Source organism: Homarus americanus, unplaced genomic scaffold (genome assembly GCF_018991925.1).
Source record: "Homarus americanus isolate GMGI-L3 unplaced genomic scaffold, GMGI_Hamer_2.0 scaffold24260, whole genome shotgun sequence".
Lineage (NCBI taxonomy): Eukaryota > Metazoa > Arthropoda > Malacostraca > Decapoda > Nephropidae > Homarus > Homarus americanus.
Window position 1 is genome coordinate 7,971,079 of NW_024721079.1, and position 14,273 is coordinate 7,985,351.

The 14,273-nt window shown below is 39.9% G+C and overlaps 1 protein-coding gene across 6 annotated transcripts in view; it reads right to left on the reverse strand.

Moving 5' to 3' along the window:
- Positions 1 to 14,207, reverse strand: part of LOC121861521 (mediator of RNA polymerase II transcription subunit 30-like) — a 53,568-nt gene extending 39,361 nt beyond the window's left edge. For 3 of the 6 annotated variants that reach the window (XM_042359335.1, XM_042359334.1, XM_042359333.1), the window contains exon 1: positions 14,006 to 14,207. In XM_042359335.1, coding sequence (XP_042215269.1) covers positions 14,006 to 14,207 — 202 coding nt within the window. Of the gene's footprint in view, positions 1 to 4,140; positions 4,270 to 8,008; positions 8,260 to 10,129; positions 10,200 to 14,005 lie in introns of all 6 variants that reach the window. The other 3 variants (XM_042359339.1, XM_042359336.1, XM_042359337.1) reach the window with 3 other exon arrangements.
- Positions 14,208 to 14,273: the final 66 nt, after the last annotated feature.

The window sequence follows — 14,273 nt, forward strand, 5'->3', positions numbered from 1 at the left end:
TGGATTCAGGGACCCCCCCTTTCTCCTGTTGGGAGTAAACAATTGGCTAAAGAACCCAAAGCCAATTCCTAACCTTGCAGATGGAGACCCGGAGGTAAAAAGAGATGCAACAGTACTGGCAACGAGCACTGACCAGGGGGAGAGTACCCTAAAAAGGCTATGGGTAAGGTACTCCTCATGGCATCAGCTACTGAAAGGTGTGGCGTGGCTCAGGAGGTTCATACAGTGGGGCTTCAGCGATCCAAAGGAAGAACGTCACCAAGAAGATCGACTGAAGATCAGCGAGTTGGATGAGGCAAGATTAGCTGTCTGGCGACTGATACAAAGGGAGAGTTTTCCCAACGAGATGGATGCGCTGGAACGAGGACACTCCGTCAGGACTGGTGACGTAAACAGACTGGAATCTTAACTGGGTGCAGACGGCCTGATCAGAGTAGGAGGCCGACTGAAGCATGCGGCTCTCCATCCAGACCAAAAGAACCCCATACTGTTACCCATGGAGAAAAAAAAGAAACAGAACTTATCATACAAGAGGTACATTCGACCAGGGCTGGCCACTCAGGATCCGAGCACACACTAGCCGCGCTACGCAAGATATATCAGATACCCAAGTGCCATAAGTTGATCGACCAAGTACTACGTACGTATGTAGTTTGTCGAAGAAGCAATTGGAAGCCTACCCACCAATGCCAAGCTGACCTCCCAGAGGACCGGATACATCCAGAAGATCGGCCATTCACCTGCACCGAAGTCGACTGTTTTGGTCCCTTCATGTTTAAACAAGGCCGGGCCCGGGTAAAAAGATGGGGATGCTTGTTTACATGTCTGGCCACCCGAGCTATACACCTGGATGTCCTCACCTCACTGGACACAGACTCATTCATCAACACCATGAAGAGGTTCACATCCCGCAGAGGACCACCCAAGCGCATCAGATCTGACAATGGAACCAACATGATTGGAGTGAACAGAGAACTTCAGGAGGCGGTGAGTAAGTGGAACAGCAGTGACAATGTTAGGAACACACTTGCAGACAAATAGAATGGAAGTTCAACCCTCCGACTGCCTCTCACATGGGTGGAGTATGGGAGCGTCAGATCCGAATGGTGAAGGTTCTCCAGTGGGTGATGGGCACACAGGTACTATATGACGAGCAACTCAACACCCTGTTCTATGCCGTGGAAGAGATTGTCAACGGGAGGCCTATCACCCCAGTATCCGACGACCCGAGAGACCTAGAAGCACTCACACCGCTTCACCTACTGCGAATGCACGCGGGATTCCTGCCCACTGGAAGCGATCAGTCCATAGCTGAAGCGTACTGACGAAAATGGAAGCATGCTCAATTCATTGCAGACCCATTCTAGAAGAGGTGGGTGAAGGAATATCTCCCGACACTCCGGCGGCAACAGAAGCACTTCCAGGCGCACCGCAACTTCCGCACTGGAGACATCCTCTCCCAAGGAGCAAATGGATGCTAGGAAGGGTATTGGAGGTGGTACCGGGTGATGACGGCCTGGTGAGGTGCGCCAAAGTGAAGACAAAGGACTCAGTGTTATTACGTCCAGTAAGCTCTGCCTATTGGAGGGAGTCGGAGAGTGAGACTCCCGGCAGACAATGGGTTTTGAGCCAGCTCAACAGGGGGTGTTACCGCCACAGTAGGATAAACTAGAAGAGAGAGGGAGACAGGAAAGAGACAGAGGGAGTGTTTACAACGAACTTTGCCGAGGTGTTAAATGTGAAACAGATGGCCCTCGCCTCGGGGCTGACTAACTCGCTCCCTGTGGGGTTCAGAAGATAGTCTCTAGCCGTCCAGTGAGCTAATAAGTCCTACATTAGACCTGAAACACGTAAGTTTTATATGGTTTAACACCCCACTATACTCAAATATATCAAATGTAGTTGTTAATAGTGAAGGAACGTACAAGTGATTTAATTATCTCATATGTAACGTATGTAATTTGTACTCTGCAGGTTTTGACCGAATAAAGAACAATCGAGTCCCACGTGCAAGGGTCTCATTATCCCACAGTCGCTCAACGGGCGGTTACAGTTGACCTCCACTAACACAGCACCAAGTGGTAAAAACACCCTACTGTTTGCTCACCAATTATCAACGAAACAGTTTGTGACAACATTAAATATTCTCGCAAAACAACAAATACACTGATATCTCTGTTAGCCCGAACAATGTGTGCAGAGCACTTCCGGGAATGAGAGATTTCTGGGTAACGAGACGACTCCCTCAAAGCCAGGAAAAAAATCCCTCTTCCCAGGAACTTTTCGGGTAGCGGAAATTTTTTTCGGAAGTTCCAGAAATTGCCCATTACATCATCTCTCGAACCCTGAAAAATATGCCCCATCCCCGGAATTTTCCGGGTACAGTAGGGTCGGGATATATAGCAACTTTATGTAACTATTTTTTAATATCGCGGCTTCCAAAATTATCGCCATTTTCCTATACTGTATATAGTGCTATGATAAACTACTTCTCAGGTTGTGTAGGGAAGACTATGGTCACAAGATGGTGCTGGCCATCAATCAGCTTAAGGTATAACTGGCCGGTCTTAGTACCATAGTATGTGGAGCCCTGTGATTGGTTCTGGTCGGGAGGTGGAAATTCTGGTGCTCCAGTCAGTTACGGAGTATAGGCTGTGAAGTCAAAATCTGGTCTCCTGTCTCCTAAACCATAAGTATCGAGTGTTAAGTTATTATATTTGATATGGTGATGTTTAGGATGTAGTATTATTTTTTATATGGTGATGTTTAGGATTTAATGTTCAAATATTATAGTGTGATGGTTAGGATTTAATGTTCATTTATTATTACTTGAGTTTTCAGATTTCTTTTGTTGTATTTATTATGTATAAAATTCTGTTACCAGCTTTAGTTACTTTTGTAAATAAATAGTAAGTTTGAACTTTTAAGGTAATTTTCCTTATTAATCAGGTTGAGGAGTTTGTTATGGGAGGGGCGGGTTAATAACTAACTTTGTATCGTAACATGTGGGAGCCTTGACCGCGAGCTGATGACAAATTATCACGAGTTTTATACAAAATAAGTTTAGAATTGTGAATAGCGAGTTTTGCTGAAGTTTAACTAATTGTTTTCTTTCACTGTGCTGTGGTATTGCATGTAAATTGTGTAATGATGGAATTTGAATTTGAAACATTTGTGATAATCCTAGTGTAGAGTACCTGAGACAGGTGCATTTGAGAAAAGAGGATTGGATTAAATTGGCTCGTGAGTATAGGGCCCAAATTAAACAACACTGGAGAAAGTCTGAAGTGAAAAATGCTGTTTTACGTCATCTTGTAAACACAGAGGTACTTGACGAGTTCGCTTTATCATTGTGTGAGCTAGAGGATGACTCTAAGAATCATGCTGTGAGGATAATGGAACTGGAGTTAGAGAGGGAAAAGTTGGAAGCTGAGATGGGAAAGTTGGAAGTAGAGAGGGAAAAGAGCTCATGAGTTGTTTATGAAAGAAAGGGAAGCGAAATTAGACAAGCAAAAATTTCAGCTTGAATTAGAAGAAAAGAAAGCCCAGCATAGAGCAAGAAGACATTCAAATAATTAAATTATGACCCCATTGTTTGATGTGTCTAAACAGTCAAGGTTAGTTCCTAGGTTTGATGAATATGATCCTGAAGAATTTTTCTTACAATTTGAAAAGACTGTCGAGTTGTTAGTGGCCTAACGAGTATTGGCATGTATTACTACAGTCAGTGTTGAGTGGAAAAGCTAGGTCAGCCTTTATAGCACTAGAGGTAGCACAAAGTAAAGACTATAAGATAGTGAAGGAAACTATACTTAAAGTTTACCGACCAACCTCTGAATTTTATAGACAGCAGTATAGAAATATGAGGAAACAAAATAATGAAAGCTATATTGAACTAGCATATAAGGTTAGGAAGTTTGGGCTGAGATGGTTGAAGGTTTAAGGCTGCCCAAGCTGTGTCTTATGAGATATTAGTACAATTAATATTACTGGAGCAGTTTAAGAGGGCAGTAACATTGGAATTTAGGGTATACTTGGAGGAGAGAGATGTAGTGTGTTTGACTCAGGCTGCTGCCTTATCTGAAAATTACTCTTTAACTCATCAAGGTTTTTTTTGTAGGTCCCAGGCTCATACTGTACCGAATAAAGGGGTGACTCAGTGTAAGAGTGGTAGGTCTGGTGGAGTCGGTGTGTCAGGCCCAGCTCCATGTGGCCCTGTGCAAAGGACTGGAAGTGGTGCCTCGTCCATGTCTAGGTCTTCTGGTGTCTCTGGTGAGGAAGGACTAGTGTGTTACTATTGTTGATAGGTTGGTCATATTAGACATCATTGTCCCAGGTTATCATTAAAGCAGGATAAAGTGAAGCAAAGTTTGATGACTTGTAGTCCTGTGGTTGGTAACCCCAGAATAGCAGTGAGAAAAGGTTAACAGATTTGTTTAAACCTTTTGTGTTTAAAGGATCAGTTGGTATTGGAGTTGACTGTGAGAGTACTCCTGTGTGTGTGTTGAGGGATACTGCATCTGCCTGTAGTTTGGTACCGAGGAGTAATGTTCCTTTTCTGAAGAAGGTTTAGACGGAGGAGAGTACTGTATTCTCTTGCAGGGAGTTAACCATGAACAGCCGATTCCCCTTTGTAGGTTATACCTGGAGACTGACTTTGTGAGCGAGTTTGTCACTGTAGGGGTGAAGGATACTCTGCCTGTGAAAGGAGTGTCGTTCCTGATGGGAAATGACATTGCTGGTAAGAAGGTTGTACCAGAACCTATTGTGACGGAGAAGCCTGTGTTTGTTAGAGACACTGGGGAATTAAAGAGAATTATGGGTTTGTTTCCTTCCTGCACTGTTACTTGGAGTCAAACGAGTATGCAGAGAGAGACTGATGATTTGGTTGAAGTTGAGGGTAATGATAGTTCCTCTACTTGCAGCCTGTTAGAAAATGGTGTGGACTTAAAAGGATTGTTCGAGATTAGCTCGAGTGTCGGTTTTGGGGAGTTGCATGAAGAGGTTGTGCTGCCTGGTGTCAAACTAGTCCAGATCTCGGAAAAGATCCTTTGGTGATGGAAAATGTACCAGTGGACAGGGATATGTTGGTTGAAGCTCAACAATATGACCAGTGGATGTGAAGGATTCACATCAAACCCCTATTTGTTACTATGTTGATGAGGGAGTTCTTATGCCTAAGTTCAGACCTGTTGATGTTTCTGGAGATGAAACATGGGAAAAAGTTCATCAAATTGTAGTTCCGTCTTGTTACCGGAAGGATATCTTGAGCTTAGCACATGATTTTGTTGGAGGGCATCTGGGGGTTAACAAGACTTATAAGAAAATTATACCTAACTTCTTTTGGCCTGGGTTAAGGAAGGATGTATCTGATTACTATAAAACTTGCCATGTGTGCCAGGTAGCTGGAATTCCTAACCAGATGATTCAGCTAGCACCCTAGAAACCCATTCCAATTATAGATGAGCCCTTCAGTAAAGTAATCATTGATGTAGTTGGCCCCTTGCCAAGAACGAAAAAAGGGAATCGCTTTTTGTTAACAGTTATATGCTCTGCTACGAGATATCCTGAGGTATTCCCATTGAGAAGAATTACTGCCCAAATTGTTACTGCTTTAACCAGGTTTTTCACCCAGTCTGGTGTGCCTCACGGTGTTCAATCTGATCAAGGGACGAATTTGACCTCTAAGGTGTTCAAACAAGTTATGCAGAAGTTTGGAATTAAGCAGTATCTTGCCACAGCTTACCACCCAGAGAGTTAAGGGGCCTTGGAGCGCTTCCATCAGACGTTCAAATCGATGTTTTCAAAGTATTGTATAGATCAAAGTAAGGACTGGGATGAGGGTGTGCATTTTTTTTGTATACTATCCATTCCTGTCCCCAGGGATCGTTAGGATTTAGTCCTTTCTGTTTAGTTTATGGACATACTGTTAGAGGACCCCTGGAGGTCCTGAAAGAAACATGGATAAGAAATAATGTAAAAATGCATTTTAATCAATATACTTCATTTTTAGTCCAAATAACATGCGGACTTTGAACATATAATCAACGACCTCACCAGGTCTTGTGGTATGGTCGGTAGCATTCCCTGGTCCCATGCATTAGGTCCATGGTTCGAGTCCTGGCTGATGAGGTCGTTGATTAAATCAATATGTAAAGGGATTTAAAGAACATCTGAGGAAAGCTTACAAGGTGGCCCAAGAAAACTTAGTAGAGACCCAAAGACAAATGAAGGACAGGTATGATATAAAAACTCAAAAATGGAGTTGTGAGCCTGGTGACTGTTCTTGTTTACCTGCCTCGGTATGCCAAGCCATTTCAAGAAAAGTTTCAGGGACCTTTTGTAATAGCTAGGAAAATTTATATTAATTATGTAATACATACTCCTAGTAGAAGAAAGAAACAAACAAAGGTTCACATTAATCTATTAAACTGTACCTTGATAGAGCTCAGCATAATGTTACTTTGAATGTGAACGCTAATGATAGTCCTAATGAAGACCAAGCGCTTCAAATTATAGAACCAAAATTGTGTAATAGTGATATCCTGAATAATCCTCTAATGAAGTTCTCCTACCTTTTGCAGTCAGAAGTGGAGGACTTGTGCAATCTGCTTAAAGAATTTCCTCAGATATTTGGAGAAGTGCCAAAGCCGTGCAAAGGAGTGGAGCATGATATTGAACTGGTGGATGGTGCTTGTCCGATAAAGCAGTCTCCTTATAGAATGAGTCCTCATCAGAAGGCGCTCATGAGGAAGGAGGTAGACTACTTACTACAGTATGGACTGAAGGAGCCAAGCGACAGTGAGTTTTCGTCCCCTATTTTGTTGGTGCCCAAGCCTGACTCCAGCAAAGGGCTGTGCACTGATTATCCCAAAGTCAATGTGATCACCTGGACGGACTCATATCCTCTACCCAGGATTGATGACATCATCGGAGATGCCAAGTACATCACCACCCTTGACTTGCTGAAGGGGTATTACCAGGTGCCACTGACTTGCAGGGCGAAGAAGTTATCTGCCTTTGTGACACCGGACGGTCTATATCAATATCGTGTGGCATCTTTTGGCCTGAAAAATGCACCTGCTACATTCCAGCGATAAATGAACACAAGTGGTAGCGGGGCTTCACAATGTGCGAGTCTACATCGATGATCTTGTCCTTTTTTTCAAACACTTGGGAGGAACATGTGAAGTGCCTGAGAGAGCTTTTCCAACAACTGGCATACTACCACCTAACTGTAAATTTAGCCAAGAGTGAATTTGGTCATGCCCAGGCAACATATTTAGAGCATGTGGTTGGCTATGGAAAAGTGTCGCCTGTGGCAGCCAAGGTGGAAGCTATAAAGGAGTTTTCTGTCTCTACCAACCGACAAGAAGTCATGAGGTTCCTGGGAATCGCTGGCTTCTACAGAAAATTTTGCCCTAACTTTGCTTGTGTCGCAGCACCCCTCACAGACTTAGTGAGTCCAAAGAAACCATTTAAATGGACTACAGTGTGTCGGTTGGCATTTAGGAGAATTTGCCATTTCCTGTCAACATCTCCAGTATTGAAAGTCTCCAGATTTCTACCAGCCATTCAGTCTTATGACTGATGGGAGTGATGTGGGGGTTGGAGCAGTGCTGATGCAATATGATATAGATAAAGTTTTGCATCCAGTGTGTTACTTTTCAAGAAAATTGAAAGGTTATCAAAGAAAGTATGCGACCATTGAAAAGGAAGCTTTGGCTATAATTTTAGCACTTGAAAAATTTAGAGTGTATGTTCATTCTCCTCCATTTCCACTAGTGATATGTAGTGATCAAAATCCATTACAGTTTCTGAATAGAATGAAGGGAAAGAACAATAGGTTATTGCGATGGTCTCTAGAGTTGCAGCCTCTTAATTTGGAAATAAGGCATATCATTCTTTCAAGAAGTACATTATGACATGTATAATTATATTGGTTATATGTGAATTGTTTGTTTTTTTCTTTTTAGGTGATTGGTAATATTTGATTTTATTAACTAACCTTTTAAAGCCTGGTGGCTTTCTTTTTTGGGGGGAGGAGTTATGGTGAACTACTTCCTCAGTTTGTTTAGGGATGACTATGGTCACAAGATGGCGCTGGCCATCAGTCAGTCTGGGTTATAACTGGCCGGTCTTAGTACCATAGTATGTGGAGCCCTGTGATTGGTCCTGGTCTGGAGGTGGAAAATCTGGTGTGCTCCAGAGTCAGTTACTGAGTATAGGCAGTGAAGTCGACATCTGGTCTCCTGTCTCCTAGAAGCATAAGTATCGAGTTTTAGTGTATTCTTACTGCTCCAGACCCCAGAGTTATTATATTTTATATGGTAATGTTTAGGATTTAGTGATAATGTTCATTTTTTATAACTTGTGAGTTTTCTGATTTCTTTTGTGTTATATGTGTATACAGTATTACCCCGCCTAACGCGGTTTCACTTAACACGTTTTATCATATACGCGGTGCCTCGCCAGAGCTGAACTTTCACTTAACACGGATTTTTTCCACATATACGCGGTGAGTGTCCGGCTCGAGATGCTATTTTTAGATTTGCCCCACCCTGCCTGACTGCCTGTTTTAGCTCATAAAATTCATACAAATTACCCGGCCAGAATATAATTTACATTGCTGGAATTCTTATAATTTGGTGATCATTTTGAATATAAACATCATATTTTTGCATTAGACATACAAATTTTAGATAAAAAATTTTCTCAAATTAACTATGTTATCTTTTGTGCAAAATATATGACATTTATATTCAAAATATTCCTGGTCTTACAAGGAATCCAGCAATGTCAATTATATTATCCTAACTTTAGTTTGAGGTATTATTTATTAAAATTTAGTGGTTATCCCACACATCTCCTTGGGACGGTTGGTGGGGGGTGGGGGGGAGGGAGGGACCGACCGACCATCTGTTACCCTGTGAAGAATTATTATTTTTTTTTATTAACTGAAGATATTTGTTTTAGCTCATAAAATTCATACAAATTACCCGGTCTGAATATAATTTACATTGCTGGAATTCTTATAATTTGATGATCATTTTGAATATAAACATCATATTTTTGCATTAGACATACAAATTTTAGATAAAAATTTTTCTCAAATTAACTATGTTATCTTTTGTGCAAAATATATGACATTTATATTCAAAATATTCCTGGTCTTACAAGGAATCCAGCAATGTCAATTATATTATCCTAACTTTAGTTTGAGGTATTATTTATTAAAATTTAGTGGTTATCCCACACATCTCCTTGGGACGGTTGGTGGGGGGTGGGGGGGAGGGAGGGACCGACCGACCATCTGTTACCCTGTGAAGAATTATTTTTTTTTTTATTAACTGAAGATATTTGTTTTAGCTCATAAAATTCATACAAATTACCCGGTCTGAATATAATTTACATTGCTGGAATTCTTATAATTTGATGATCATTTTGAATATAAACATCATATTTTTGCATTAGACATACAAATTTTAGATAAAAATTTTTCTCAAATTAACTATGTTATCTTTTGTGCAAAATATATGACATTTATATTCAAAATATTCCTGGTCTTACAAGGAATCCAGCAATGTCAATTATATTATCCTAACTTTAATCTGAGGTATTATTTAATACTAAATGTTAAAAACCCTGGAAGGGAGGATTGGTGGGGGGTGGGGGGGAGGGTTGGGACTGACCGCGCGGTTGGAAGAGGGGGGGAGGCAAGGTTGAGTCCATTATTTGAATGGACATTAACTTGGCGACTGTATTTCTCTTAAGTATTAATTGTGTGCATGTACCATCATAAAATTAAGATGTTATTTTTACTACAACATAGGTATGTGCCTTCAAAAAGTGGAGTTTGGGGGTCGGGCCGGTTTCTATTGGAATTAATCCCATATGTTCTGTTGTTCACTTAACGCGGATTTCACTTAACGCGGGACCCTCTGGGTTCAATTGACCGCGTTAAGTGGGGTACAACTGTATATATTTTGTATAAAGTTCTGCCATTAGCTTTGGTTTTACTTTTGTAAATAAATACTAAGTTTGAACTTTTAAGGTAATTTTCCTTATTGCTGTATTTTGCGGCGTAGAAGACGCACTTTTTATTACAAAAATGTGCCATGAAAATTACCATGTGTCTTCCATGATGCTAGTTGATGGGTTGTAGCGGAGGTTTTCTCATGATCAACTGAAATCAGCCCCTTACAAAGACTGTTACCTCATTACTTAGCAATTACAAGTATTCTCTATACTATAAAACAATTTATTTAACTAATATTGTTGATATACTGCAAAAAATACGATTATTTTCTTAGTAGGTAAGAAATAAAAAATAAACGGCTGCAGCTACACAACCCTTGCTGCTGTGCGGTTTGTTTACTAATGGCAGTGGTGCGGCAGCGCCATCTATTGAGGAATTGCAAAAGGTTGTCTGCTGGTCTCAAAGCGCAGGAATTTTTGTTTCTTCACACTTGAGTGAAGAACATAAACATTTTTTTTCTTTAGACGTTGATATACATGTTTACATTTGCTTACCTTCTACTGATGGAAAATATTTCTCGTCATTGTCATACCGACAAAATCAAGAGAAAGAATGTAAACACGACAGCCCGCTAGACGCGGAGGTGACCGGGTGTAGAAAATGAGTGCTGTGTTAAAGATTTCCACTTCTTATAGATTTTTTTATTAAAAATTGATGAAAATGACGACTGATAAGCAGTTCTAAGTGATGATATTCAAAGAGGTGCGTGTACCTTGTGCGAAAAGGGCTGTATATCAAGCAACAGTTTCACTGGTGTCGGTTAGTAAGTATAAACAGTTTTTTTCCTAGAATTACATTTCCGAAATCAGGGTGTGTCTTATACAATGCAGCGTCTACTACTCCGCAAAATACGGTAAACAGGTTGAAGAATTTGTTATGGGAGGGGCGGGTTAAAAATTCGCTTTGTATCATAACACTTATTTAACCTAACATAACCTGACCTAAATCCCTAGCAAGTAGGGCTTCGCGCCCCCCCCTTCGACCCCCCATGAGATGTTATATGTCGTCAGTATTTAACTTATTCTTATTTAACCTAACCTAACCTAACCCCCTAGCGTGGTTCCTTTGAACGTACATGCGGTATTACAGTACGTATAAATTATAAAAAAGAAACACTTCCCCAAAAGAGAACACTGTCACTAGCAATTAACAACAAAAATTATGGTGGAAAAGCAGTGTGTGTTCTTGCTAGAACCATTGGCAGCATTAATCTACATGTTAACTCTAAAACGGGTACTTTCCCCCGGAAATAAAGGTCAAATTCGATTAAATCACACCAAAATACACAGGATAAACTAATTTCTAAACTACTAGGGCATATTGGCCGAAACGGCAAATTTACCTATTTGTCTACCGTAATTTCTTAGGTAAAATTGTAGATTACAGCAACCAAAAAATCTGAAAGAAATTTGTTTTTCTGATGGTTTTGATGCGATTTGCTCAAATCTGACATTCATTTTTATCGGAAATCACTCGTTTTGGATTTAGTCTCCCCTCATAATAGTTCTAGCGATTGCGTGTTTTGAATTCCCGGTACTCTGTGCTTGCTAACTTATACAATAGAACCAAAATAAACCTTACCTAACCCCCTAGCCGGAGGCTCCGCCCCTGGACCCCCGGTGACACTAGCAGGGGGCTTCGCCCCCAGACCTCCAAACGCCATGTAATAACCCAGAGTCGCGTGGTCAGCCTCCACAAGAATATAAATTGCCGTTACAGTATTTCTTACCATACTCTGGGTCAGGGATCAGAATTCTTTTTGGGTTCCTCTGTTCTCTAAAGTTTCCTTATTTTTAGAATGAAATAATACAATAAACTTCCAATAATCGAAATCGGGTAAATTTTAACTTTTGGACATGAGTCCCAAGGGGTTGACCAATATGATTTTCCAGTGTCTTTTGGTATGTTTTAAACAAATCTCACCTTCATTTTTGGCGGAAATTGCTCGTTTTTTAGGGGTTTCGGGGTTTTTTGGTGGGGGAGAAAACGAATATGAATCATCCAACAAAACAAAACCTAACCTAACTTAACCTCTAGCTGGGGGCTCCACCCCCAGACTCCCGGTAGGACTACCTTAAACTAACTTAAATGTTTCAGTAGTTAAAAACTTTGGGGTGAGCCATGTCCGAAAGTACAATACCTTAGTTAGAAGTGGAAGGACCAAGGATATGTAAGAATTGGATAGAATGATCGTCTTTCTCGTAAAACTCGGCAATAAACTTAAAATAATCATAGGAGCACAAATGACAACCAACCTCCACCATGGCCATTGTTAGACTGGTCAATGAAACTACCCAGGCTGCTTCCTTTGAAAAAAATCAAGAGTGATTGGTCGAAAAAATTTTGCGTGATGATATCGATACATCATTGGTCATGACTGGATGACATCAGTCAATATTGTGTATGCCTGATGAGCTGATAACATCTTCTCACAGAAACGAAGACTGAAAATGACAAAATCAATTAAATTCAATTGTGTCGCTATTATCCATTGTATATACAGTATGGGGATCAAAATGCTCAGAATAGCGAGATCTAAGCGTTTCAGTAGTTTATAACTTTTGGGCGAGCTATGTCCTAAAAAGTAAAATAATACCCAAAATTGCACACCCAGTACATAATGGCTCCAAGTTGCAACTGATTCAAAATGTCCCAGAATATCGAACGCTAATTGGTTAAATCAAATGTTGCTATTTTTTATTGGATTTGATTGGCTGCCACCCACCCTCCGCACGTGCTCGACTCAATACCCTCCCTCTCGTACATGTGCGAGACGTAAGCGAACGTAAGAACACACACATTTTGAGAAACAGGGTAGGGGCAACCGGTGCTCTGATTTTATTGTTTTTAAAATTCAACAACTTCCTTATTAACAATTTGATACGGAAGTGTAATATTAGAAAATGACCATAGAAAAAATAGTTCTATCGATTGAGCGTAGTGAATTTCCGGAATTCTGTGGTTGTTGTTTACTGCAATATAGCCATTTCTGAGGCGTTCCTCACTTGTGCGATCTTTCTGAAATAAACGCATTTCCAAAAGGCTTCAACGGTTGAGGAAAGTTTATATGAGGTCTAAATTGCCTAAAAGTAGATTAGGTTAGGTTAGGATGCATATTTTAGTGCTGAAAATTTTTTTTTCTATTTTTTTTTTGTCATTACTCCCAAAAAATTTGATCTGCAACAGTTTTGAAGGTTAAATTCATTCAAAACAGCAAAATACATAGGAAAAATATATTATTGAGTCGCTAGAATACTATAGGGTTATTTATTTTTTTATCCACCCATCACCTTTTTTCACATTAAAATTAAATTTTTTTGCTACTTTTCTTGCGGTTTCAGATGATTCTGACATTTATCTTTGGGGGCCAATCACTTTTTCTTTTTAGTCAGGTTACCTGGTAGGTTAGATTGGCTGGTTGGTTTCTTTGGTATGAGAATATGTTAGGTTAGGTTGGTTGATTCCTTTGATATGAAAATAGGTTATATTTGGTGTATTACTCAAATTTGACCATTTTTTTTAACTAAATTTTTTTGCAAAAAATTTAAATTTTCAAAATTAAACAAACCGCTAATTTGCACAAAAAAGGAGCTTAGATTTGAGTAAAACACACCAAAAATAACCTATTATCATACCATAGGAACCAACCAACCTAACCTAACAAAAAAAATGATTTGCTCCATAAGATAAATGTCAGAATCATCTAAAACAGCAAGAAAACTAGTGACAAAATATATTTCATGTGAAAAAAGGTGATGGGTGGATAACGAAAAATAACCGACTATAGGAATAAAGTAACATTTACCTTAATTTTGTGCAAAAACAGCTAATTTGCACAAGAAATGAAAGTCAGACTTGAGTAAAATACCCCAAAAATATTTTCATACCAAAACCTGAGAACAGCCAATGGATGAATATTTACCCAGGTTAGCTCATTAATAAATATAATGCATAAACTAAAATTACCAAATTCCAAGACAATATTCCTTAAGCACTTTTTTTCTTGATCAAAAACACACTCGGTGTAATAAGAACAACAGCCACCACCGTCCAGTCGTCCACCACAGTGTTGTGGTTGACTCAGGAGGCCCGAGCTCACAGTAATACTGGTTGGCTTTACTGGCGACGATATGCAGCCAGTAAACACTATAAATCGATAAAAGATCATAACAAAATGTAAAAATTATCTAGTCATATAATAATCTACTGATAAATAGCATATAAATCTAAAATC